Source organism: Chaetodon auriga, chromosome 6 (genome assembly GCF_051107435.1).
Source record: "Chaetodon auriga isolate fChaAug3 chromosome 6, fChaAug3.hap1, whole genome shotgun sequence".
Lineage (NCBI taxonomy): Eukaryota > Metazoa > Chordata > Actinopteri > Chaetodontiformes > Chaetodontidae > Chaetodon > Chaetodon auriga.
The window spans coordinates 5,204,409-5,230,853 of NC_135079.1; the positions used below are offsets into that span (position 1 = coordinate 5,204,409).

At 43.6% G+C, this 26,445-nt stretch overlaps 4 protein-coding genes across 12 annotated transcripts in view; 1 reads left to right on the forward strand and 3 right to left on the reverse strand.

The window, feature by feature from the left end:
• Positions 1 to 832: 832 nt before the first annotated feature.
• Positions 833 to 8,221, forward strand: mpi (mannose phosphate isomerase). Its single transcript, XM_076733533.1, has 8 exons — positions 833 to 872; positions 1,659 to 1,786; positions 2,988 to 3,188; positions 3,588 to 3,729; positions 3,893 to 4,072; positions 4,784 to 4,957; positions 5,077 to 5,285; positions 5,467 to 8,221. The coding sequence occupies exons 1-8, from the start codon at positions 857 to 859 to the stop codon at positions 5,683 to 5,685; spliced, it is 1,269 nt and encodes a 422-aa protein (XP_076589648.1). The 5' UTR covers positions 833 to 856; the 3' UTR covers positions 5,686 to 8,221.
• LOC143322374 (protein PML-like) lies at positions 7,999 to 10,949 on the reverse strand. 2 transcript variants are annotated; one of them, XM_076733534.1, is made up of 3 exons: positions 10,745 to 10,949; positions 10,552 to 10,661; positions 8,225 to 9,855 (listed from the first exon to the last, which is right to left on the reverse strand). In XM_076733534.1, exons 2-3 carry the CDS (start codon positions 10,622 to 10,624, stop codon positions 9,200 to 9,202), a joined length of 729 nt encoding a protein of 242 aa, XP_076589649.1. In that variant the 5' UTR covers positions 10,625 to 10,661; positions 10,745 to 10,949; the 3' UTR covers positions 8,225 to 9,199. The 2 variants fall into 2 exon arrangements, with proteins under 2 accessions (XP_076589650.1, XP_076589649.1); XM_076733535.1 differs by having other exon boundaries at positions 7,999 to 9,855; positions 10,552 to 10,784.
• A 1,077-nt stretch (positions 10,950 to 12,026) lies between these two features.
• On the reverse strand, positions 12,027 to 15,327 carry LOC143322516 (DNA polymerase III subunit epsilon-like). The gene is made up of 3 exons (XM_076733757.1): positions 14,997 to 15,327; positions 14,859 to 14,910; positions 12,027 to 12,840 (listed from the first exon to the last, which is right to left on the reverse strand). The coding sequence occupies exons 2-3, from the start codon at positions 14,908 to 14,910 to the stop codon at positions 12,302 to 12,304; spliced, it is 591 nt and encodes a 196-aa protein (XP_076589872.1). The 5' UTR covers positions 14,997 to 15,327; the 3' UTR covers positions 12,027 to 12,301.
• A 1,878-nt stretch (positions 15,328 to 17,205) lies between these two features.
• The window catches only part of LOC143321898 (unconventional myosin-IXAa-like), a 123,999-nt gene continuing 114,759 nt past the window's right edge, over positions 17,206 to 26,445 (reverse strand). For 4 of the 8 annotated variants that reach the window (XM_076732618.1, XM_076732620.1, XM_076732619.1 and 1 more), the window contains 10 exons: positions 26,184 to 26,376; positions 25,563 to 25,691; positions 25,325 to 25,430; positions 24,999 to 25,130; positions 24,450 to 24,573; positions 23,249 to 23,302; positions 21,961 to 21,981; positions 21,405 to 21,655; positions 20,837 to 20,979; positions 17,206 to 20,261 (listed from right to left, as the gene is read on the reverse strand). In XM_076732618.1, coding sequence (XP_076588733.1) covers positions 19,873 to 20,261; positions 20,837 to 20,979; positions 21,405 to 21,655; positions 21,961 to 21,981; positions 23,249 to 23,302; positions 24,450 to 24,573; positions 24,999 to 25,130; positions 25,325 to 25,430; positions 25,563 to 25,691; positions 26,184 to 26,376 — 1,542 coding nt within the window. In that variant the 3' untranslated portion in view covers positions 17,206 to 19,872. The remainder of the gene's footprint in view (positions 20,262 to 20,836; positions 20,980 to 21,404; positions 21,656 to 21,960; positions 21,982 to 23,248; positions 23,303 to 24,449; positions 24,574 to 24,998; positions 25,131 to 25,324; positions 25,431 to 25,562; positions 25,692 to 26,183; positions 26,377 to 26,445) is intronic. The other 4 variants (XM_076732614.1, XM_076732613.1, XM_076732621.1 and 1 more) reach the window with 2 other exon arrangements.

The following is a 26,445-nucleotide window of genomic DNA, read 5'->3' on the forward strand; positions in this document are numbered from 1 at the left end:
AGATATTAACAGTGAAATGTTTGTTTAAAGTATTCTATTAAAAACATTTTTCACCAGTAACGGTTAATGTGGATGTTTACTTGAACAAAAATCCAAAAAATGTTTTTTTGTACATTTAAATTAAAGGTGCACTCCACCTATTTTATGCATACAGGTGAGTTTACTCATCCTGGGAGGTACTACTCAGCCCCAGTGGGAGAAAACAACCCTGATGATGTCATCAGGCCTAACCTGAGTTAAGCTTAAGTCTTTAAATATTTGACAGACAACATGTGTTTTAAGTTGGTCTGGGTGCACAGAGTTTGAAAGATGATGGTATTTAACAGGAGGGAAGGTCTTATGAAACCTGTTACTGAATTGCATTATAGGAACTGTGTTGTTTTTGGTTTTGCGTTGAGTTATAGCATTTTTTTTCTCGATTTCTAATATTCCAACAAAGAGTTTAAAGAGCCTTTTCCCATTCACTTTCTTGAATATAGTGCAAACAATCCAGAAAACAAAAAAATCAATCAATATACAGGCAATAATCTGTGACAGAAAATTCAATTCACCATTACATCGGAGGTTTATTTCAATGGTAATGATATATGTAAAAATAAATAAATAAAGCAATATGAATGAGTAATAAACATAAAGGAATAGAGAAATAAATAAGTAAAATAACATGAAGACGGTACAGGGTTTACAAGCAAAAAAATTATCAGTCTGTACAGCTTCAAATAATTTCTGCAAGTAATATTAAAATTAATTAGATTTTTTTTCAGTATTTTTAACGTAACATTCCGTCCAATGAAAAAAAAGAAGCCGTTGGTCGCGTCATGACGTCATTGGCAGTCTGACAGCCGACGTCGCAGCCATGGAGGAAGTGAGAGGTGAGTGAGATTTTCTCCTGCTTAACTGTTTTAAATCGTCTGTTCATCGATAAATATTTAGCCAGCTAATGATGCAACGGCTCCACAAGAAACGTGACACAGGTCATGATGCGACGAAACCGAACCGAACAAATAAACTCATTGTGTCGCATCCACGTCGTTATTTCAGCCGGCGTTTTGTTTGTTTAATGATAAACGGAGAGTGTTGAAAACAGCAGCGGTAGCACGACTATGAAATGAACGTGTAGCCACGTATAAAATGTCTACAGGCTTACTCGAAGCACACATTTTCGTCAAACCAGCGAACAGACTCAGCCCCTCGCAAATGTGAACCTGCTTACTGAGCGCTTCGGTCAGTGAACGTCGCATCGTCAGCTGGCCGGTGTTCTGCCAAATAATGTAACCCCAGCGGAATCTGCCTCCCCGGGCTCACTGCTTTACAATGAGGACGGATATCTGGGCGGACTGTGATTAATTATTTCTCCCTGTCAAAATATGCAACCACTTATTGAACTGCAAAGCTGGTCACACTGTTAACAAACCAGATTTTAGTTCAAACTGTATTTAATATGTAGATGAAAACATGTGGAGGACGTGTTCTCTGTTTTTAGTGTCTCTGGTAGTGACATAGGGTTAGGGATGATGATGACAATCAGCGACAGAAACAAAGACAGAGATGCAGAATTATGTACACTTATAGGAAGGTTAAGAATATATTGATGTGTTCGGATTCACTTCTGTGTTCATGTTTCTGTTTCAAAAACACCAAATCTGATCCCTCCTCAGTGTTCCCGCTGACCTGTGCCGTGCAGAATTATGCGTGGGGGAAGGTTGGTGTGGACAGCGAGGTGGCCAAACTGGTTGTAGGTGGAGACCCATTAGCTGTCATAGAGGAGGGAAAGCCCTATGCGGAGGTAAGGGTACTACTGGGGAGGTGCTGGTTCAGGTCATTAGACTCTTAACCCCCACGACTCAGACACTGGAGTGTATTTTGCATCTGTGTTAGAAGTTACTGACAAAAAAGTGGATGTATAAAATGTGTGAATGTACTTTTGAATACAAACTGTAGGATGTAATGATGAAATGATTATCCTTCACAAACTATATGTCATTAAATCGTAGGACCCCTGTTAGACGTTCAGTGCACTTTGTTCAGAGATGGTATCACTTACTGTTAGGATTACAGGATCTTTAAGATCCAGAAATCCTGCCCTCCGGTGCTCACACTCTGCCTCGGTCCAGAGATGCATCACGTCGTTGCTCTGTGTGTTGGCAGGGAGCCTTGTTCTCTCCATGCCTCTCATAAGTCTTTCCTTATTTAGCTGCAGCAGCTCTGCAGGGGTTGTCGTGAAGGTCATTAGTTCAGGTTATGCCAGGGGTGACATTTTCACAAGACGCATGACGTCATGCACCATGGCTGGTCAAAGGGTAGAGGGCGGTCTGGATATTTAATCCTACATTACAGTATGAGGCTTATTGTTTAGCACGTTTGTGACATGTTAGTCGAACAGCTTTATATCCTGAACAGTTATCATACTGTGAAATTCTCTTTCTGTTTCAACCCTGTGCTGCAGTCAGGGTTTCTCCACCAACACGCATGTGCCCTGAAGGGACAGTATCCTGCATTTACATTGAAGTCATTAGAGTAACCCTCTTACCCGGAGTGATTTGGAGTGAGACAGTGAGGATTTCTCACTGAGTATGAATCACTTTGGATTACAGCATTAAATAAATTGGTTGAATGTGAGTGTATGATAGCAGGCCTTTTGGTCAGAGGGCCTGGGAACGACTGGGACTCCTTATGCAGCTTGTTAACAGAGGAGAAAGGAGGGAAGCAACAGAACTGCCACGTCTGCATTTTTCAAGTGTTATTTATTCTGGGATTAATTCTATTTTCAGTTGGGATTCAGCACTCATTGTTCGTTCACGTTGAGGGAGAGCAAAGTGTTTCATATTCTTTTGTTTTTCCAGTCAGATCAGGATTTCGACCCATCAACCCTCCAAGTCACAAACCCACTTCTGCAACCTTTAGTCGACCTCAACCCACTCATACAAAGAGTATTTTGAAATTGCAATATTGGACAATGTTGACATAATATCTGCTGTCTCCTCCAGCTGTGGATGGGTGCTCACCCAAAAGGCGATGCCCAGATTAAAGACAACAGGATCGCACAGACCACGCTGGGCCAGTGGATCGCCCACTTCCCTGCCTGCCTGGGCTCCAAGGTCAAAGACACCTTCCAGGGACAGCTGCCCTTCCTCTTCAAAGTCCTCTCTGTCAACACAGCCTTGTCCATACAGGCCCATCCCAACAGAGTGAGTACACAAACACGCACACACACGCCAACAGTGTTCAAATTCTGCACTAAATGAGTCCCTCTTCTGAAGGGGGAAACGGTTTAGCGTGGATGTTCTTAATGCCTCCAGCAGTGCACTGAAGGCGATTTTTGTTTTACAGCTTTCTGCTTCACATTTGTCAAATTCAACAATCAGCTGTATTCAAACACATGCTCCACCTGTGAGTGGAGAGGGCTTCATTCCCAATTTAAACAATCCACATTTCAACCAATGGCTGAAGCTTAAGCTCTTTATGTTGTCATTTCCTGAAATGTCTGTTTGGAACCAAGACCACTGGAAATGGTTTGTGCACACTGTGGTCGTCAGCCTGCCCTCTTTACTGACCCTCTTCCTTTCATAATGTCATGGTTTGGTCAGGAGTTAGCTGCTCGTCTCCACGCTCAGTTCCCGGAGCACTATCCAGACAACAACCACAAGCCGGAGATGGCCATCGCTCTCACCCGCTTCCAGGGCCTCTGTGGCTTCAGACCAGTGGAGGAGATCCTGGGATTCCTTAAATGTGAGTCCCAAAACCCCACAGGGTCATCAGAGGATTGATTCTGGAGAAACAAGGAAGAAATTGTGTTTTTGTTGTTGTCATACTGTGTATTATATAACAGACGGGGAGTTTAGTTACTTTGACACTCAGACATTCATACCTTGTGCATGTGTGCATCCATCAGCTGTCCCAGAGTTCCGTGCTCTGGTGGGACATGAGACAGCGGAGGAGCTGCAAGGCAGCATGGGAGATGCGGTTCAAACGAGCCAGGTGCTGAAGAAGTGCTTCACCAGGATGATGAACTGCGAGAAGAAGGTGTTCGTGGATCAGCTCAACATGCTGGTCAAGAGAGTCACTGAAGAGGGTGAGGAGGCTGAGGGATGTGGCTAATTCCTGCTTTTATTCAGCTAGTTTGACATTTAAGCATTACCAGTCCTAAGAGTGTGTGTGTGTGTGTGTGTGTGTGTGTGTGTGTGTGTGTGTGTGTGTGTAGCTTGTGCTTTTCTTTGTTGCACGCTCTGTGGTCTGTTTGACCACGAGAGGATTGCTCAATATGTGGAAACACTTTCGTTTCATCATAGCCAACAATCTGGTATCGCAAGCAAGTGTGTTAGAAAGAGATACCCACCGGTTCAGCTAAAAAGAAGTGTTCCAGAGAGGGCCAGCGCTCTCACAGGTTCACAAAAGACAGCTGCGAGTTAAAACACTGAAATACAGTGAAATAATGAAACATACTCATCAAGACATTTATTGAATTAAAGCCACTGTGTGCAGGTTTTTTCTGTGATTAAAGCTTCTTTCAGATTATTCTGGTTAAGATGGTGCAGTGTGCTGCATGTGCTGCTGTAGCCCATTCATCTCCGTGCCCCAGAGTCAGGGAGGGAAGGGAGTAACACTGCATTCCTGCCTGGAAGCGTCTTTTTATGATACGACCACCAGGAGGCGCCAAAACCAGACATTTTCTAATCTACAAATAGAAGGCCTTAAAGCAAATTTAGAAAAAGCACAGGTGAGCTGCTCTTTTGGAACGTTTCACTGACATGATCACACTGGTGGATGTTAATGACCTGTGCAGGCGCAGCAGGGAAGGACACATCGAGCAGCAACGGCGACCTGTTGCTCCGCCTCCACTCCCAGTACCCCGGAGACATCGGCTGCTTCTCCATCTACTTCCTCAACCACATCGTCCTGGATCCAGGCCAGGCCATGTTCCTGGGAGCCAACGAGCCGCACGCTTACCTTTACGGAGGTCAGACGATCGCCACATATTCATCCCACTGTTGAGTGTTACTCCACACCAAAAAAAGGGCATTGATCGTTTGACTGCCCGCTCTGCTTATTTAAAACCTGCGTTCCTTTCCTGTCTAGACTGCATCGAGTGCATGGCGTGCTCAGACAACACCGTGAGGGCCGGTCTGACGCCGAAATACATTGATGTCAACACGCTGTGTGAGATGCTGAGCTACAGCCCGGCCCCCGCCAGCGCCAAAATCTTCCCATGTGTCCAGGACGCCTCGGACCCCTGTGTGTCCCTGTACGATCCCCCAGTGCCAGACTTCACCGTCATGAGGATACAGGTAGGAAACCTCAGCTGACTGGACGCCTCCACTTTAAGAACAAATTGTGTCCTTTGCATAAAAATTGAGTTGTGTAACATTACATCAAGCTGGCAGGTGGACCATCACAGACTGACGAGTCATTTCTCATTAGTCGCATTCAGAAACCTTCTCACCTTGCTCGGTCCCATCCCCCCTGCAGGTCCCAGCCTCCGTGAAGCAGTACACTGTTGCTCCGGTCGACAGCGCCAGCATCCTCCTGGTCATCGAAGGCGACGCCACGGCCACCTCTGCCGCTGCCCTCTCTGACGTCGCGCTGAGGCGGGGCACCGTCCTGTTTGTGTCGGCCAATGAGAGCGTCTCCCTGCACATCACCTCCCAGTCGGGGATGAGCATGTTCCGAGCCTGCTGCCTTCTGTAGTTGTGAGTCGGTGGCTGTGTGCGAGCTCGTGCTACCTGTGTTTGTTTTCCTCTGGTCTGACTCGGCGAGGTCTGCACCTCCAGCCCAACGATTGCTGTGCACTTTTTAGTAGGTAGTACGCCACAGGAGCTTTCAGACACAGCGTATCGACGCCCGTCTGTGTCCGCTGCCCCCCCCAACCCCCCAACCCAAACTCGACTGCTGTGCCACCTCCAGCAGCGTCCCTTAGCTTTAAAATCCAGCAGCTGCCCGTTGCTGCTGGATTTTAACTGGTTTTAACCGACTTTTTTACCTGTAGTGGTGCATCTTTAGACAACAACAGAGGATGTGCACAGAGGACACATACAGAGAATAAAAAGTGAAATATGTCCACAACACTGAACAGGACAGAATATAAAGAATGTACACGACACCGTTCTAATGAAAGTTTAAACCCAGTCGAGAAAACAGCCCCATTATGTCCATTTAGTAGCTGGTCTGATATGATCAAAAGTTCGAGAATAGCCATTAGATTAACTTCAGAGAGACGAAAAGGGACTGCAGCTCCAGCCTCTTTTTGTCCCTCTGAAGTTTGCTGTCCTCAGCCTGAGTCACCTGATTCAGCTGCAGGATGCACAGAGAGCCCTGATTCAGCAAATAAATGAAGTCCATCTGCTGACGATGAGAGCTGCAGATGGACTCAAAGATACTGTCTGTGCACAAGTTATCATTAGTTTTATTTACTGGTTGTCCTTCAGTGTTTCTGACATTTTCTCTTTTTATTCTTAACACACTCAGAGCTGCATGCTCTTATCTTCCGGTCCACGATAAAGGTAACACAGACTAACAGTGATTCATTCAAACAGCACTGAAGCAGGGTAGGGGATATGTTTACACTGGTGCAGTACACCACCGCTCACTGCTTTGTACAACTACAGGACCACCTTGATGACGACTGAGCATGTCTGTTATATGAGCCAGCAGTTTGTCTTTCTCCAGGATCACTGGTCCAACTACCTGTTTTATCATTTTAGTTTAGCCTGAAGTAAATATCCTCCTCTGGGGAAAGTACTTTGTTAGTATATAGCATCAGTTGATAGTGTAATACTGAGATGCCTGTGCATGTTTGATTTCCAGCAGTAATACCGGAGAGGGCCTCGCCGGACGTCACAGTGACGTCAACCCTGGAAAGTATTACTGCTTTTATCCGTTAGCGGCGCATGTTTACGGTCTGGAAACTTCTCCTGAAAGTGGTGAACAATCGTAAAAATAAAAAAACAGAACAGGAGCGAGCGAAAAGGGCCACCAGCTGTTTCATCCCGTTCAGCACGATGACATGGGAACCAGGAATGCATATTGATTAAAACTCCAAGTTCTATATGATTGAAAACGCACCGCTGCTGCTGCTGCTTGTCGCATACTCTGACAATTTGACCCAAAAGCCGGTTTACACACCCACATCTGTACGGCTGTACGACAAAATGCTGCATTCAGTTTTCTACTATTATGGCATCGATCATGTGTGTTTCTGAGTATTTGAAGCCAAATTTTTCAGACGTTGCACGTTGTGTTGTTTGTACGGATTCCTCAGTACGTGACGTTACATATGAAGAGAACTGACCCTGAGACCACCCTGTATGACGAGGTTTTACCTGTACGGTATGACATCACGGCGCGAGTGGCTTCTCTTTACAGTAAAATCTTTGGGTACAACATCGCAGCTAGATTATTTCACTATGGTGCAAACTTCTGCGTAATATTCCAGTTTCATACCAGGGTCGATCTGAATTCAGTCAATCATGAAGTGGACTTTCTTGTTGCAGCAGTTTTTATAGGTGCTCTTAAATATTTGAGAATGAAAGCTCGGTCAGCCTGCCAACCTGCCAGTGAGGAAATATTTGTGACTAGTTTGATCCGAGTGAGTGACGGTGACGGTGAATTGAGCCAACGCTGGAAAAGCTTTCAACGCACTTCATGACCATGTTTGTGACGTAGGTCGATCTTCTTTGTACAGATGCACTAAACCTTTAGTTGTTTGTTGTTATGAAGATTGTTGAAAATGGGAGAACATAAAGAGATGGAGGGGTGTTAATAGTTAGAATGACTTCATCTTTTTCATTAATGAACCATTACCTCAAATTCATCTTTCGGGAATCGTAGAGTTATTTTTGTGAACGAGCAGATTTGCCATGTTTTCAAAATGATTTAATTTAGTGATTTAATCTTTTTCAAATCTGAATTTAATTTCTCATTTCACTTTCACGTCTTCGTTACTCATCTTGTTTTACGGCACCTTGTAGTTTTAATACTGTACGTTTGGACTTTGCACAGAAATTATTTCTTGATTATTTTTTTTTTCTTCACTTCACTCATGTCCTTCAAATGCACACAAATCTGAAGGCCACAGTGTTTTACCTTAATCGTTTTATTTAACTGTTGTGGGAACATTTCTCTAGTGAAGGCATGGTTTAGCGTTTTTGATGATGGGGATGCTGTAGCCTGGGACTGCAGAGAACACGTGTATGTAAAAGTGGTTTAATAAAGCCTTGATCTGTTACTTCTGTCTGAACTCCTTATTTATTGTCTGGACTGTTTCTTGTTTAAACCTTGAAAATAATACTCAAATACATTAAAGGCAGAGACAGGATTATTACATTAAACACCACTTGAATATTTCATGTGTCATTTAGCCATACAGTTAGATTTATCAATAATAAAACAACATTCTGTGTACCAGCTCTACTGGAAATATTCACATATTTAACACTAAACAGCAATGAAGTTTAAAATAAGTTTATTAGATTAATTTACCTCCAATAAAACTTCTGTCATACAAACCTTGAAGTGATTTCAACATAAAAGTCCATCAAATTTTCTCAGTAACCAAACTACTGTATGAACATACAGCACATTTCCAGCGGTCATCACTATTTCCACGAGACATATTTTAAAATTTGCCCACCGTTTTCTACATTTTCACCTTTTATTATCGCACAAACAGACGTCTGAGTTTAGGCTTTTTGTTAAGAGAAACTCATTATGGATAAAAACAGGTTGCTGCTGAACTAAGTGGTGAAGATGAAGCAAACAGCACTTGCTCAAGCCCCTCAGGACTCCGATCATTTAAGTATGTGAAATAAATAAAAGTGCGTGTTTTTGGAGTAATTAAAAGGGCAAGGGTGAAGCGCACATATGACAAAACCAATCAAGGTGGTCCGGAAGAACTAAAGGCCCATCACACCTGTCAGTGCTGCATCTGTGTGACTTCCAGATTTTTAATCGTCTTTGTACTCGTGCCTCACCTTTCAAAAGCCTCCACAAACGGTTGCTGGAATAATCCATCTTCACTGAAGATGTCTGAAAGTGATTTTCTCTGGTCCAGAGTTTTGTGCCACCAAGAACTCCAGCAGGTTCCATACGTTCCACCCTGTGGAACACAGTCTAAGATGCACCATGCAGGGCGGTGGAGGCTGCCAGTTCCTCGTCATGGTCCCTCTTTTCTCAATCAGATCGTGTATCAATGTGAAGAGTCTGATTATTCATGAAGTTCCTCTGCTTCGCTCTCTGTGACCTTCACCGTCTGTCTGAAGTGCTCCCACAGGGGGCGCTGTCCTGGGACCCTACAGGGCATTTTAGACTGTGGAGCTGGTTTGTTTTCCATGGTGTCCAGAGTAAACCTATGCCTACAGATCAACTCCGCTGTGGGCTGAAGCACACCGTACAGCGCCTGTAATGCCCGCACATCCTCCAAAGCATCATGGGCCTTGTAGCTGACACCTAGCAGCTCCCTGACCAGGTTCTCCTGTCGAAAGCTCTGGAGGCAGCGGCCCTTCAGCAGCTCCCGAGCCAGCGGCAGAGTGTCGACACAGCCTGAGACCGAGGAGTCGAAGTCTGCTCTGAGGTCCAGTTCATCCAGAGCTCGAGCCAACAGCGGGCAGTCGAAGCGGCGAATGTTGTGGCCGATGACGAGCGGGCGCCCGAGCATTCGAAGGAAAGCTATGAAGGAGACCAGGACCTCTCGCAGGGAGTTGGTGAGGACAAGCTGTCGATGGAGGTACAGTCTGTGTCTGCGGACCCTGAAGCCGGTCACTCTGGCTGCTCCTCGCTGCATTCGACAGCGAGGGATGACGAAGAGGTTGAGCGAGTGGCCTCCACTCACTGCAGCCAGCTGGACGATCTCGCAGCCCTGACCTGAGGAAATAAAACACGCAGATAAAAAGGCATCACTTCACGTGTTTCAGAAGATTTTCCCCGTCAAAGATCCTCCAGACACCAGGAGTTAAAGCAGCAAATGTGATGAAAAGACTGTATGAATCAAATTAGATTATGTTCATCAACATCAGGTGAAATCATACTTTAACTCACACTATATCTTGATTATATTGTAAATTGCCTGGACAATCAATTGGGAACTTATAATCATACCTGTTTTGGGGAAATTCAGCAAATTAAATCATATTATTTGATCACATTAAAGCAGAACCACCAACAGAGGACAAAACCTCTGACTGTTACCAAATTTGTCTCAATTCAGTGGTTTCAGCTTTTTTGCTGTTTTTCTCTCTTGCACATCACTGGAAATACTCAATAAGCAGATTAACTTTAGGCTCTGGGAACTTTTAATTGGTACTTTTTAAACCTAATGGCTTTTTATTCGAGATCAGTCAAAATCTGGATCAAAGAGAAAAGTGAAGATGAATCATGGTTATGTTGCTGGGACCCCTGCTGTCCCCTCACTGAGGCACATTTACAGAAACAGATCGTTGGATTAACGTTACAAACAAAACAAACACGAAAACATTGATGCTGTGAAACATGGAAACTCTCCGCCCCGAGCGTAAAGTTTATCTGTCGTGTAATTAAACAGCACAGAAGACGTGAGCTCACCCAGTCCAGTTGTCTCCAAGTCAAAGAAAGCCAGAGACTGTTGAGACATTTCCGGTCGGTCTGATTCTGGCATCCCGCCGCGGACACGGTTTCAATAAGGTTTCTGTAATCTGACAGTGAAGCTTTGTAAAATAAACGACGACACAAACACACACCAGCACGTATTTAGCTCCATAATAGCGCAGATACACACCTGTATCTGGATCCCACGAAGAGTTTCCCTCCGTGTTTTTAAACGCCTGCGTAGATCGGGACTTTCAAAACAAAAGCCTCGATGATGAATCTATGAGACGTAACCGAGCACTAAAAGGACGCTGTGGCCAAAACAGCAAACACTGTGAACACTGTGTCGTGTAAGTCTGGGGTAAATTAAAGCATTACTGTCTAACAAAAACAAGACGGAACAAAGTGGAATACTATTCTGAAAGGGTTTGCTCAGGTTTGCGCAGGCGCAGAAGAGCCGTTTCTTCCTCTTCTGTGAAAAATGAAGAGGCGGCACAGGCACAGTGCTGCCCTCTACCCTGCTGCCAAACACCCAATCAGAAACAACACTTTGTTGATCTCCGAAGAGAGATTAAGTAAATAAAATTAAATTTTTATTTATTTCAGGTGGATGAACTAGTGCATGTCCATATAGTCTATAAAGAAACACTATAATGACTTTGGTTGGTGAATTTATGACGCTTATTACAGCTGTAATATTTCTAAGAAAAAAGAGCCACCAATACACTTGTTCTTAAGAGTATTTAGAGGATTTTTTGAGTGGTACCATATTATATGTAGTTTAGTAGTAAAAACATTGTTGCTTACTTTGATTGTAATCCTGCAATCCTCCCATAATAACTCCCATTCCTCCCATAATTTGATTATATTACTGGAAAATACCAACAAAATCTGTATTCTATGTAAGTTTTTAGTCCCCATTTTTAAAAACTTTCACTTTTTGTATAAATTACCTTGCAAAGATTCCTTGATAGTATCAAAAAGACGTGGAAATTCCTTCAAATCACGGAAAGTCTTTAACTGTTCTTGGTCATGTTTTGTGGTGTTTTGTTTCGATGCTGTTTTAATTCAATGGATGGATCCGCTTCAGCTCACCTCTGTCATCTCTCAGAGTGATTTGCTCAGTTTCCCAAAATGCTGTGCGACAAACCCTTAGAGAAAAGTCTTGAAGATCTGCTGTGATTTACTACCCGTGTGCACTACTGTATGTAGAGCAGGTAACATAAAATAATGATAGCAGATATGCTTTTTTAAATAAAACACAGGCCTTGCAGCTGCATTGCAATACTCATCTATCGAGGCTACTTTCTGGAGGGATTGCTCTCTGCATGGCTGCTGAAATTAGTTGCAATCAATACTTAAAAAAAAAAATACAAAATTTAATATATGTTAATGTTTATATGTTAAAAATAATAAACAAAAACATTTAAAAAGTTGTTTGCAAGAATCAAATGGAAGTTTAATGGGTCAGGAACAGTTGTGAGTATAAGACATGTTTTCAATACATTAAACAATTAAACAATATAAATCATAATACAGAAAGGACAGATCTGTGAGTTTGGTGTGTAACATAAATTAATTGTCTCCAGTCAGAAGACATTCATTTTTCTGAATGTTCAAATATCAGTCTGTCCAACCACCTGAGGGCATATGATGTGAGCCAAACCTTCAAAGAAAAGGTTGTTTTTTAAATTTAACATTTCATTTTTGAGGCCAGATTGTTTTCTTGTTTTGTCGGAAGCTTTTTTTAAAATGCCATGGACGACCTGTAGGTGAATCTGGAGATATCCCGGCTTGTAGGATTCCATAGGTTGAACAGCTCTTGCAGCATCCTGGCGTCCTCCACGGCGTTATGAGCGTCATAGGTCTTTCTCAGGAAGTGGCGGACCAGGTACTCCTGGCCATAACTGGTCAGACCATAAAAGACGTTCTTGCTCAGCAGTAAGGTGTCCAGAAACCCAGACACCACCTGCTGGAACGTCTGCCGCAGATTGTGCTGTTGCAGAACTCTGGTGAGCACCGGCGCATCAAACCACCTTGCATTGTGGGCCGCCAGCACCACGGGGCGGCGGAAGGAGCAAAGGAAGGTGATGAAGGAGGTGAGGAGATCATAAACAGGGATGGTGTGCACCGGATTCCCGTGGCGGAACAGGCTGCCTCCTCTGACCGTGAAGCCTGTGACAGCTTTGGCGCTCTCAGTGAGGGCGAGGCGGGGGAGGGCGTAGCCGTTAAAGACCCTCTCTCCACAGATGGCCGACAACTGGATGATGTGACACACATCAATGTCTGAAAGTAGAGAAGAGGTGGATAAAACAAGGGTTGAGATCAAGAAAAGATAAATAAATATGGGTTACAGTATTCAAAATGATAAAATACATTTTCATCCTCATTTCTACGGTGATGTCAGCGTGGACGATGTGGAAAAAGACACCATGAGGGGGTGCTAATGAGTCAGCTGCTGCTCCACCTCGCAGCACCTTTAAAGCTCATTAATTAACAAATTAAATCTCATTTGCTCCATCCAAAAACCAAAGTGTAAAAACAACAAGTTTTGCTTTTATGGGGTTTATTTGCTTGATTTCTTCTTGGCTGGGAGCAGTGGCTGGTTTCTGTTACCTCTGGACGGGCTAGCTATTCCCCACCGTTTCCATTCTTTATGCTAAGCTAAGCTAACTGACCACAGCTTCAAATGACGCGTGCAGACATGAGAGTGGTATCGATCTTCTCATGTAACTCTAAGCAAATAAGCTTATTTCCCAAAATGTCGAACTCGTTCTTTACGTCAAGCGATGACAGCTGAATCGTCTTCATGACAAAATTCCTCGAGCTGCCGGTGTGCTTCTTCAGAACTATGAACACTTCCTGTTTCCTGTTATTCAAAGCAGAAACGCTTTCTCAAAAGGTGGTTGCGTAAATAAAGAGGTCGACTGATATTTTCACTTTGATTACATATGGCTGAAAGCTGCTTGGTGTTATCCGTTACACACAGATTACGGTAACCTCTGTGGTGAGAGCTGCTGATGTGGTTTCTCTACATGCATCAGAGATCAGCTGACGGAGCAGGTGGAGCTCTCTGATCGTCCGTTGCGTCCTCAAACCAACTGCACACTGAAAGATTTTTTGTCACGACATCCTGCCAACGGCGTGACAGGAACGAGTGCAGCCACTGAGTCAGTTTAGCTGCGCACACCCATGCAAAGTCAAAACCACAGATACAGGAACTCTGAAATCAGTCTCCAGTTTGAGCTGCTTCAGAGGTTCAGGACACACCTGCTTGGCCACCACAATGGATCTCCATGATCATCTGGTCTTTGAAATGTCAGAAAATACTGAAAAGTCTTGCCAAGCTCACAGGGGTCTGTGTTTGCACCATTTCTGTGATCTGTTTGATAATTAAACGAGTGTGTGGCAACTTTAACTCAAGTCTGTCAAGACAAATAGAAAGTGAAACACAGTCTTATCCTCATAAACACATAAACTGACTGATCTGATGACAGTTGACTGGTTGCCAGTTGTCAGACCAGGCTAATAAAAAAAGGAGGATGGTTGTAATTATGTTATCAGTTTTTATGTGAGCTGGTACAGAATGAAAAAACATCACGCTTTGATCTAGAAGATAAGTTTGGTGGTAAATGACGCATGGTGGAATGTAACTAAACACATTTACTCAAGTACTGTGCAAGTACATTTTGTGCATTTGCTTGACATTAGTTACTTTGCAGATTCAGATTATTAATAAAAAAGTATAAATCAATTCAGAAATTATGTTTTATTCTTATATATTAAGGTGTCCAGCAGTATATAAAGTAGCTGAAATTAGCCCAACATTAGTGATGCTTAGGCCACTGATTACAAGATATATAACACATTATTCTGAAATTATTCTTACTTTTGGTATTTTAAGTATAATTTGATGCTAATATACTTTTACCACTGTAAGATTTTGAATGCAGGACTATAAACAGAGTATTTTCACACTGTGATATTTCTGCTTCTACTTGTCTATAAGATCTGAGCACTTCTTCCATCACTGGTTAAAAGCTAAAGAGAAAAAATGTTATCTTCTCCTACACAATAATTATTATTTTTAGAAAAAAAATATCTTCTTAATGAAGGCAACAAGACGTAAGTGGACTCATCATATGAACCTTCGAGCTCAGTAAGATTATTTATCTAAAAATACTTTAAAAATCTATAGTTGTGGCAAATCTTCATCATGTCATAAAACATCAAATAAAGTAAATAAAAGGTAAGGTTTAATGTAATTGATTGTGAGCGATGAAGCAAACAGATAAAGTTTTTACCTAATCCAGTGGTCTCCAGGTCAAAGAAAACGATGGTTTTATCAGCAGACATCTGCAGATTTAAAGACAAACACGTTCAAACTGATTCAACACTCAACAGAGGCGCTTTGAACAGCGCGGCGGAGCTGAGAAACTCACGGTGATCGCTGTGATGCGGGTCGCGCGGAGTCCTGGGACAGATGTGGAGTCAGCTGGAGTCAGCTCACATATGAAGCAGCGCACCGGGCAACAGGTGAATCAGTGCCAGCGCATTTCAGAAGCGACGCGCTCCAAACTTCGCTTTCACTTCAGCGGAAGAGAAACCCGACGATTGTCTCCTTCCCGAGAATCAGCTGAGTGCCGCGACCGCCCGTTAGTTTCCAAACAAAAGGTGTTTTTACTGTCAAAGGTGGAATCTTCTTCGCTGTTCTGCTCTGTCCGTTTCATTTTTCACCTGCCGGGCGACCGGAAGTCGAGGCTTTTGTTGTGGAAACAGCAACTTAGCGCGTGAGAATGAAACTTAGAAACAGATTCATGACTAGAGACGAAGTTAAATAAAAACACGCCCCAAATAGTCTATTTTATTGTAATATAACGGTCTGAATAATGACTCGTGCGTGTCAACACTGGGATTTGGAAATAAGGGAGATTTTCCGGCGCTTTCCTCCGAACTTTCCCACCACCCAGACCACTGCCCACATCCCCCCACAGTTAGACAAAAGCCCACACAGTGAATCCTAAAATCATCGCCAGAAAACCCCCTGCTTTAAAGTGTCAGAGCAACAGGGACTGATCTGGGTTCAGCAGTAAGTGACCACAGTTAGATCAGAAGAGAGAGAGAAAGGCCGTGAACGTCCCTGACGATGGAAATGGAGACAAAGATGACATGGATGCATTTAACAGCATGAACAGTTAACAGTGTTTTAAAACTTTGGCATTTCTACTTTTACTTTCTTCCACTGCTGCTAAAAAAAGAGACAGATTTAAGCAGGACTGAGAGAGCGTCTACGCAACAATTACAAGGTTTCACGTCCCTCAATGAATCTATACTTTAACTGTAAAATGTCTAAATATAATATATAGTATGTGGTGATTAAAGTCAGCTTTTAAATACACAAAAATAGTAGCTTGAAATAAACCAGATAACCTAAAAATTAAGTAGAACCACAGAAACTTTTTCTGAGAAATATATTAGTGATACGTTCAGTTAAACATTAACACTTGAGTCACTTGAGGAATGCTTAATATAATAGAGTCAGTTTCACATTCACTGTTTGATTGATGAATTTACGATGATTGATGCTTTTCTTGAGGGTTAATAACCCACCTGATGACACACCTGAAACTGACAAACCTGTTATTATCAGTCATAATAATAATAAAAAAAAAAAAAAGAAGCACAGGTAATTAACGGTAATGATGACTCTGATCTGTTCGAGCGTCGTGACAGTGAGTCAACATGCAAGCAGCTACAGGTAATCAGCCATCGTTAATTTCATTATTTACACCTGAGCCGACGGTGACGCGTCAAAACACCTTCAAAGAAACAGTTCTGTTGAGCAAAGAGGGCGGAAACTGAATTTCAAACTGACTGATTTCCCATTTAAATCAGTGTATGTCTGCCTGCCTGCCTGCCTGCCTGCCTGTCTGTCTGTCTGTCTGTCCCATATGGCCAAAAACATGCAGATGCCCCTCTGTGCGTGCTCTTGAAGATGCCTCTGGTATGCAGCAGTGTTTCATTGTCTGGTTTGGGCATGATTAAACCTGCACAGCGGCCTGATCTCACCCCCATCCAACACCTTTGGGATGAACTGAGACACGGACTGTGAGCCAGGCCTGAACGCCGGGCGTCAGTGGCACACTGGTGGAGTTTTGGACCATAAGTCGGGCTATGCAGCAGTGTGTCTGAGAGTGGGCCCCCTTTCTGTTGATGTCACACACAATAACAGGCTCATTGTGGCAATGGATGCACATTCCTGCTAACAGTTTCATGCTATTCCACTGATCAGCAGTTGGTGGCAGTAAGACACAGAGAAATGCAGCAATTTGCCAGCAAAGTAAAAAAAAACAGAGCTGCAAGGTAGTGAGGATGGATGGAAACCAGGCACAGAGGCAGGAGTTCAGCTGTGGAGGGGCCAAAGTCTCGTCGGCCACAGAAGAAGTACAGAAGTTAACACTCCGTCTACACCGCTGGCTTCTTTCAGTGTCAATAGGAAATGCATTTACAGCTATGAAGTGGTTGCATCTGTATTCTACACAGCTGGAAACTGAATTCTTGTTTTTTTCTTCTCCTCCTCTTCCTCCTCCAAAAACTCAAACTCGACAAACACACATTTCAGCACAAAATATGACTCAACTCGTTCGTGTTTGGCTGCAGTTTTGCTTTTTTAATAAGCAGATGAATTTCCCCCATAAAGTTTTTTTTTCTTACAACCATAGACATGTTTGTATCATTAAAAAAAAAAAAAAAAAAGAAATATAACACAAATTGCACCTTGTACATAACCGTGTCCAGAGTGGCGCAAACAGAGAGACACGCTTTTCTTTTTTTTTTTTTTTCGCTTCGTAGCACAAACATGACAGACCGAGTGTGGCCTGTTAAAATGTTGCCATGATTAATAGTAGATAATGAACCGTACACAGGATAATATATCCTTTTATAACACCTTTTAGAAGAGATTCTTTTAAACCAATGTACACCCCAAAAGCATGATCATAAATAGTACATACACTGTGTATAAAAGAGGAACAAAAACAACCAGAGAAAGCAGAGCATGCCTTCCAGTGACAGGTACATTCACTTTTTTTTATTTATTTTTTTTATTTTTTTATTTTTTGTGGGCTGAATGCCACAATGACAGCCTGGACATGTACAGAGACCCTCCCATCAAATATCCGCTGAAAGACATTTGATCTGGCATCAGTTTTGTCCTTTCAGCTCACCTCTGAAACAGGTTTTTTTTTTTTTTTTCTAAACAGGTTTATGTTGTAAAAAGACAGCACGCTGCAAGTCTCCACACCTGCATTAAAAGTGAGATCAGCACAGTCTTCACCGAGACCTCCAGCTTCAAAGAAAAGGTGATTAACACTGATTGTGTTGGTGAGATCGAAGCAAAGGTTGCCCGAAAATATCTGATCACAGATGCAGCAAGCAAGGAGGGAAATCGCAGCTAAAGTACGGAGACATCACTGCTGTTAAGCTACTCAGTAAGACCGAATATCACACTGACTGCTCGGATGCTGAGTGGACAGAGACGGAACGAAGAGAGGAAGAATATGCAGAAACACGTGGACGGTCGGAGTCAGTTGCTACTCGTTTTCGTCTGGTTAACAGGCAGAATAAATGCTACTTTTCACAGCCAGAGCCGGGAGAGAAGAGGATGGAAGAGCCGCTAAATGCTAAAAGAGAAGAAGAAGAAGAAGAAGAAGAAGAAGAAGAAGAAGAAGAAGAGGAAGTGGAGAGTATTCTGGATGGCTCAGAGGACATCGTGGACGGTTTGAAAGTGTGGGTGAGTGCAAGAGTTTCCCCACAGGTGCAATGAAACTCAGTGAAGCCTCTCCTAAGTCTGAGTTAGCTTTAGTGTCACTTGATGGTCGCAGAGATTTTTTTTTCACTTTTACAAGAGGAAGATTATTTGGGGGAAACACTACTGTGTGTGTGTGTGTGTGTGTGTGTGTGTAGAGAAGACTACACATGCACAAAGTGGGAGCTGATACACTGGCAGGAATTATTCATCCGTTCATTCAGACATGCACGCACGCACGCACGCACGCACGCACACACACACACACACACACACAGAGGAAAAAAAAATGGCTTTCATGTGAACAAAAATAAACTATGAGACAATATTGACAACAAAAACATGACATCTTTGATATCAATAACAACACCTATAATACAGCAATAATATATATATATATGTATATATATATATATATATATAAAAATTCAAGTCCTGACGTAGTAACACTGATGTTTCTGAATAAAACAGAAGGAAAAACAAACAGCTTGCAGAGAAAGGCAGGCAGATACAATACACTTATGGCTGATTGACATTTGACACCTCGGGTCAGTGAACGCGACAGCGGACGCGACCGGCAGCTTTTCCTTCAATTGTTTCTCAAGAGGAGAACCCGAGGAGACACAAAACTGGCTCTGGTCATTGTGAAATAGGAAAAGAGAAAGATGACGGCAAACCAGCACAGAAACAAAAGTGGAACCTGAATTCCAGACTCTTCACTTTGCGAAATAGAGGAACAGGAAATAGAGACTAATCGACGATGAGCGACCCAGGAGCAGCGCCGGAGTTTCTTTCTATGTACACGTTTTTCTCTGTAACAGAATAACATTAATAATAATAACATTAATAATAATAATAATAATAATAATGTAACATACAGCCGTAACATATTTCTGTACAGTCTCTTCAAACTGACGTAGGAAAAAGTGTGGTGGAGTAGCATGCAGCCTCTTGGCTGGTGTGTCCTGTGTAAACGTGAAAAGCAGACTTAGCTTGGCGCTGGTTACAGACAAAATGTCCGCCAGTTCAGTCAGTATGGCTACATTTCTTCTGGGTGGCTGTATCCACCTGCCCACATGCTAGAAATTAAAGATGGGGCACTACAAGATTTGGCTTTGCAGGTGTGGGCTGTCACCACCCGCCCTTCCCTCTCTCCTCTGACAACCCCTGGTGCTCCAGCAGGGGTCACACAGCACTGAGACCAGAGGGTCGACAAACATGGCCGACCACGTCTTTTCTGTTCCAGCTTTCTGCGTCCTCTTTTCTTTCATCTGTTCCTTTGTCCCTCTGCCTCGTATTTCCAGTTTTCTCTTCTTTTTATTCCCAGGCTCTTTCTCCAACTGGACCGGGGGAGGAGGGGGGTGGGCACTGAGGAGGGGCAGCAGGCGACACTGGGCGTGGACCGCGCCCCGTGACCAGCCTCGTTCGACCCCGGACTCTCCCTCCTCCCCTTCTCGTACGCGCCCCTGCGCTCAAACAGGCGGCGGCCGGCGTTCCTTCCCTCCTCGGCTTCACACCATGAACTCGTTGCTGCCGTACAGAACCAGCTGCTGTGGCCCCGAGCTGAAGTCCTGCTCCCTCCGGTGGCTTCCCGAGGGCTCGCGCGGTGAGCTGCGGCTGAGCCTCAGCCTGTGGCGGGTCTTTCCGGTTCTCTGGCTCCCCTCCGCCTCGGCCAGTGGGGCCCCCAAACCGCAAGAGGTGAGCAGGGGCCCGGAGGAGGAGGAGCGGAACCGGTAGTGAGGGGAGGGAGAACCGGAGGCGTTGGAGGAGAGAGAGGAGGAGGGGTGGTAGGAGGAGGAAATGGTGGAGGTGGAGTCTGCAGAGTCTTGAGAGTCGGGCTGACGGCGCAGCGCTCGCCGGGCTTTCGCCTCCGACTTTCTGGAGCGATAAGCGCCGCGATCTGCAGAGAGAGCAGAAGAAGAGAGGTGTTATTTACCTGAGCAACGGCGCTGCACAGTGTAACTGTGTCAGCAGGAGGTCTGAAATCAGCCTCCTGTCATATTAAAGCAAAAGCCAGAAAGCAGCTCCAGCGATTCAAACACAAGCGACCATACAGAAGGTCTGATCTGATCCTGGATCAGTGTAGCCAGGTCTTATGAGCTCATGGTCTGGGGTTAATGTGCCAAACATGAACCTGCAGCTTCCAGTCTGGGGAGGAACCTTTATGGCATGTTGTTCCCCATTTTTCTCTCCCCTCATTTTCCTTCCTCTCTCTCTGACACACACACATGAAAAACCTCCCAAAAAAGAGACAAAGAGACAAACAACTTTTGTCTCGATCAGACTCCATCAGGACTGGTGGTGGAAAGTAACTAAGTACTCAAGTACTTAAAGTACAAACTCAAGGCACTTAGTAAAATACAAAGTATCTAAAATTGGCTCCACATTGACGAAAGACAACATTAAAATGTTCTCAGTATGACACACATGCTTATACACGCACACACACACACACACACACACACACGCTCGTACCGGAGGGGTCTGAGGTGGCTCCCTCCGTCTCCATGGTGATGTTCTCAGAGCTGTCTGCCGTGCCGATGGACGCTTCAGATTCAGGAGTCTCATCGTCAGACGCCCGCGGCTCTAAGATCAACATCTCATACGTCAGCTCCTCCCTGACACACAAGATACACACACAAAAAACAGGTTACAAGCCTGGATCTCAATTTCTAATCAGCACTACAGACTGACCTTTAGTTTCTACTAGCTGACCCTGCTAAAGACGTGCAAAGCTCAGTGATTTTGTCCTGATAAGAGACGTCACATACAATGTGTGTGTGTCCCTGCATATGTGAAGTAAAAGTACATGTAGTACAGTATATTTCTCTCTGAAATGTCGTGAAGTACAAGTATAAGAGGCATGAAAAATACCACAAATTTAAAGGTACCACTGGTCTGCGTGGAGATATGTGCTTTACTAAAATCATCACAGCAGTCGTGTTTTTTACAGCGTAGTGTCCTTTACACAGGTCATGTGACACATTAAAAAAACACTTCATCCAATCAGGTTCTGAACAGTTCAACCACAGAGACGTCATACTTCTCTTTCTGCAGACTCTCGATCTGCTCGGTGAGGATTCGCTCCTCCTGTTGCATCGCCAATTGCTGCTGTTCGTTCATCCCGGCCTCAGCTGCATCCTCTCCTCCTCCTCCTCCTCCTCCTCCTCCTCCTCCACCTCCACCTCCACCTCCTCCACCTCCTGCACTCTCTCCATCCACCACAGGGGTCACCCTGGGGCTGAGAGGAGGCGAGGGCGTGTGGGTGCTGCTTTGCCGAACACGACCTTTGCTCTGCAAGTTTACACAAAAAATCACAGCAAGAGCGTGCGTTAGCAGCGGCTGACCAATAGCTGCCATCTGTTTTGTTTGTGTTGACAGTGACGGTGATGGTGCACAAACAGCGGACTCGCTATAGACACGGCTTAATGTCTTCACCACATACGGACTTACAGAGGATGTATTGACAACAGTTCACAACAGCACTGCTAAGAAGCTATGAAGTCTGCTGGTTATCAACACACACACACACACACACACACACACACACACACACACACACACACATCTTCTGCTACACACACACAGGTAGGCATTACCTTAAGTTTAGCTGTGTTAGGCTGCATGTTAGTAAGTTGTGAAACAGAAACAGAAAGCAGTCAGTGGAGCTGCAGTCAGAGAGCTGCCGTCTCAGAGCGCTGACCACAAAAATAAACATTAACCACAGACGAAACTACAGTCATAGTGCTGGTTTCACTGGACCTGTCCTGAAACTGTACAAAAACACAATACTTGCCTAAATTGACTAATTTTAGTCAGAAATAATAGATTTGATGACTTTCATTTGTGCCCACAGGAGCAGTAATGCTAGCTTGTTAGCACCTCTTACATTAGATGGGATGCTGCTTGCAACAAGCTAGGTTGTTAGCTTGGTTTGATTTCCACTGAGATTTGACAGATACAACGTAAAGCAACAACACCATGATAGAATAAAAACAATTAAATCTACGCAAACAGCACAGCTACATTATTAGCCTCATCTGGAAAAGACTGCAAGTGGTTATGAATCAATTCAACAACGTTAGCAGCGGCTACGTAGATTAGCTTCAAAACTTACATTATAGTGACAGTTAACTGCTTTGGTTTATGAGTACGAGTGCTTTAAGAATGATTCACACAATGCTAAGCTAATTCTTTAATCATTATTTATGACATTATTAATCAATGAGCAAACCTTGTCAAACTATTTCCATAAATAGCAGATGTTAATTCAAAGCCACTGCTTGCTAATGTTTAGCATTAAAATTCCTTCTGTTTAATTGGCTCACAAGCAGAACTGGGACAGATACAGCGTCAGTCTTGAGGTGTAATTCAAGTCCAAGTAAAGCTTTGGGCCTGCAGTCTCAGTATATTTGGGTACAACGTTCAAATTTGGTGTAATGTGCATCACAAAAAGTCTGAGGTCATTAGTTCAGTGCTTTGTACCATCATTCATCAAGTCTCTAAGCATATAACAGAAGTCAGTCCTCACAGACATTAGCTTGAAGCATAAACAGATCAGAAACAGATTTCCAGTATCTACTCATGTCTATTTCACTGGGTTCAGGTAGAAAAATGAACAATATTAACCAGCAATGTTAATTTTAGGGGTCATCGGCCCCTGGTGAATTATTCCATAACAGTGTTAAACTAACCAAGTGATAACAAAACAGAAACAAATACGCAAACAGAAGGCGAGACAGCTATAAGAGAGCGAGTCTACAGACAAACGGGACGAGTACTATGACTGGAGGTGAGACACAGCATGAGGGGACGGATCAAATAGACTGACGGACAGGACAGGACTGGAGGTGGGCGGGCACATGGAGTGGCAGGGGGCATACATACCGGGGTGGCAGTGCGGGTTATGCTCATAAACCTAACAGCAATTAGTACAGGTTTCTGGTGGGGAGAGGAGGGAAGGAAGGACAGATTAGGGTTAAGGTGTGGTGAAGGTCATCAGGTCAGCATGGATTTGGTGATTTACAGGACAAAAGATGTCATTTGGTTAAACCTCAGCTAAATTTGGTTGGAAAGTGACAGTTTTTAAGACACTTTAGTTAAATATAACACATCCTCACTACTTGAAATATAGTCACTGAAATGCTGTTGACACAACACGTGACCTAGATGCCCCAAAAACATCACTTTTAAACCTAATTTTGTCAAGCTTTAACCAAGATGTAGACATCTTTCGATCTGTAAATCATAAATCCATGTTCAATGGGAAAGTTTAGATACACTTGGCTTTGTAGAGGAATTTGGGAGTCTTGGGAATCACAAACAAGACGGCAGCATCTTTCTGATTAATGTTTGCAAGAAAGAGATTTTACACAGCTTGATTAAAAAATATTGTAATAGGAGGTTAAATAATGTTACACCGTGTATTTAGAGTAATGTAATCTTTGCAGCTGTAATGGGAAGCTGTTGTTTTCATACTTCTACACAGAACTATCCCTTCTTACTTACGATTTGACTGCATTAATGTAAATTACAAATATGAGCAACATTACCATTTATTGAAGGCAAATGGCCTGAAGCTACTTAGCTCCATCCTTTCAGTTCTGTATATGGATATTACTGTTTCTCTGAAGTCGCCATGAAGTTAGTCAGTAAGAACAGGACCATGCATTAATAAGGAGAAGGTGTTAGTCAATATAGTCAGAACTGTTCTTATAAAAGGGAGGGTCGTTGCAGAAAAACCTGGAATTTTTATTTAAGATAACATTCAAACAACTTTATCCTTCAAAACTAGTTGATTACTGTGTCCTGCTAAGTACATTTTTAAGGTACATCTCCTTGAGTGTGTTTTTTTTTTTTCTGTCAGCTTTTTGCTCGTGTCACAAAAACACAGCAAAATCTGTTGGTGAAAGATGTAACACAGAGGAATGAACTCCTGCCATGGCCGTGTGAAAACCATGCCAGCTGCTCGTGGAGCTGAAGACTGTTGGTCGCCATTCGAATGATGAGTGAGAGGACCGAGTAGAAAAACATCCACGTTAATGTCAATGAGGATAATTTACACGGACTGACAGTCGTCTGATCTTACCATGGACTTCCTGATGTGCGTCAGTCTGCTCTTAGCTTTGCTTTCCGCAAACTCCAGACTGCTGATGTCCTTCAGACGAGCTTTGTACTTGCTCATCTGCTCGTTGATGATCAGCTCCACACACCTACATGAAAGAGAGGCATTTAGAGAAGGACTGAATATAACACAAGTAGAATAGAAGACCAGGCTATTCTTAAATACATCACTCTTATGCGTAAAGTCCAAACTAGCAGTTTACTAAACCTGGTTGCACCACTGGAAGTTAGTTGGGAAGGCCTTTGTAAATTAGCCACTAGGCAGCTAACATCTGTAGCCCTTTCCAATAAAAGGCATCAGCTGTGTAAACAGTGTCACTGTAGCATCACAAGCTGTGATGAAGCTTAAAAAAAATGCATTTTTAAAGCAGCAAACGCTACATTAAACTCAACGACCAATATTTATATGAAGAAATATCTGTCAAAGTTCGCATTCATGCAGTTTAGAAGAAGTGGGAAATGATTGTGCTAAGCTAATTGATGCTATCTGATCATTTAGTTTCATGTGACGTACGCTGTGGTCTTGCTGATGTCTTGGACGCTCTGCAGCGGGTCGATAGTGTCCGGGCAGCGAAGGATGCAGGGAGCGAACACGATGGCGAGGGCGTTGGCTGACATCCTGTTAGTCTCCTCCTGCAGGGCGATCCTGAAACGCACCACCATAAAGCTGTGTTAATCCTGATGTTGATCCTCCCAAAGTCTGACACCCATTCCCACCACACACACTTTGCTCACAGGCAAAAACATTATTCAGATCTTATTTCAAAACCCAAATTTCTAGACACAGGCCGTCTCGCCTGAGGCTGTACAGCTGATGTTGATTATTATCTCATCACCCACCTGACCAGATGGAAGATGAGGCGCTCCAGTGTGCTGAGGTGCGTCCTGCTGAGCTGGTCGATCACTGAATACACCCCTCGTATCACCTCCCGCTTGTCGGGCTGACCTGAAAAGAAAACAAGCACACACCATCAGAGCAAGTACTGTTTCACCTTCTGACCCTGACTCTCAGCTGGAGGAGCCTCTGGACTGACAAACAGCAAAGAGGAGTCACTGGAGGGGCTAATTACGAGCTTACCCATGGCCCTGAGGAACTCCTCGTACAGCTCAAAGGTCATGAGAGGGTTGGGAAGGTCACGAAGCCACTGTTTGAGAACGCTGGCAATGACGTGGATGTTATAGTCGTCCAGGTTCACACTGTTCACATCTGGAACAAAGAGAAACATTCAGGTGAAGTAACTTTGCTTCACATTTCTGTTTTTGAGAAAAGAAGTGGGAGAAGAAGAAGAAGTGGTAGCGGTAACAGAGGTGGTAGAAGAAGAAAGGAAGAAGTAGTATAATAAGAGGAAATAGTACAAGAAGAAGATGAAGAAGAAGACAAAGAAGAAGAAGAAACGAAAGACCAGTAAGAAGTAATATTAGAAAACATTAGAAAAAGTAGTAAAAGAAGTAATACCAGAAGAAGAAGAAAAAGGAGCAGCAGTAGTAGTAGTAGTAGGAGGAGCAGTATTAAAAGGAGTAGTAGTAGAAGTAGCATAGTAGAAGAAGAAGAAGAAGAAAGAAGAAGGAGGAAGGAAAGGAAAAAAGAACAAAAAGTAGTGGAAGAAGTAATTGCAGTAGAAGAAGTAGTCAACAAGAAGATGATGTAGTAGTAGTAGTAGTAGTAGTAGTAGTAGTAGTACTAGTGAGTCAGGCTCACCTGTGTCCAGCCCCTGGCGGAGTTCTTTGATCTTATTGGTGGAGCCCGACTTCCTGTAGATCCCCTCCGTGTAGAGGCCGTGCATCTCGATGTAGTTGATGAGTTTCTCCACCAGCTGGGGCACCGTTCGCTCCTCGCTGGTCAGACGGGACAGCTCCACGCCGAACTGCCGAGACGACAGCTCCGGATCGTACTTGTGTACAAAAACACAGAAACACATCACATGAACGCGAGCTGCTGAGCTCTGTGTACGCTCTGCTCT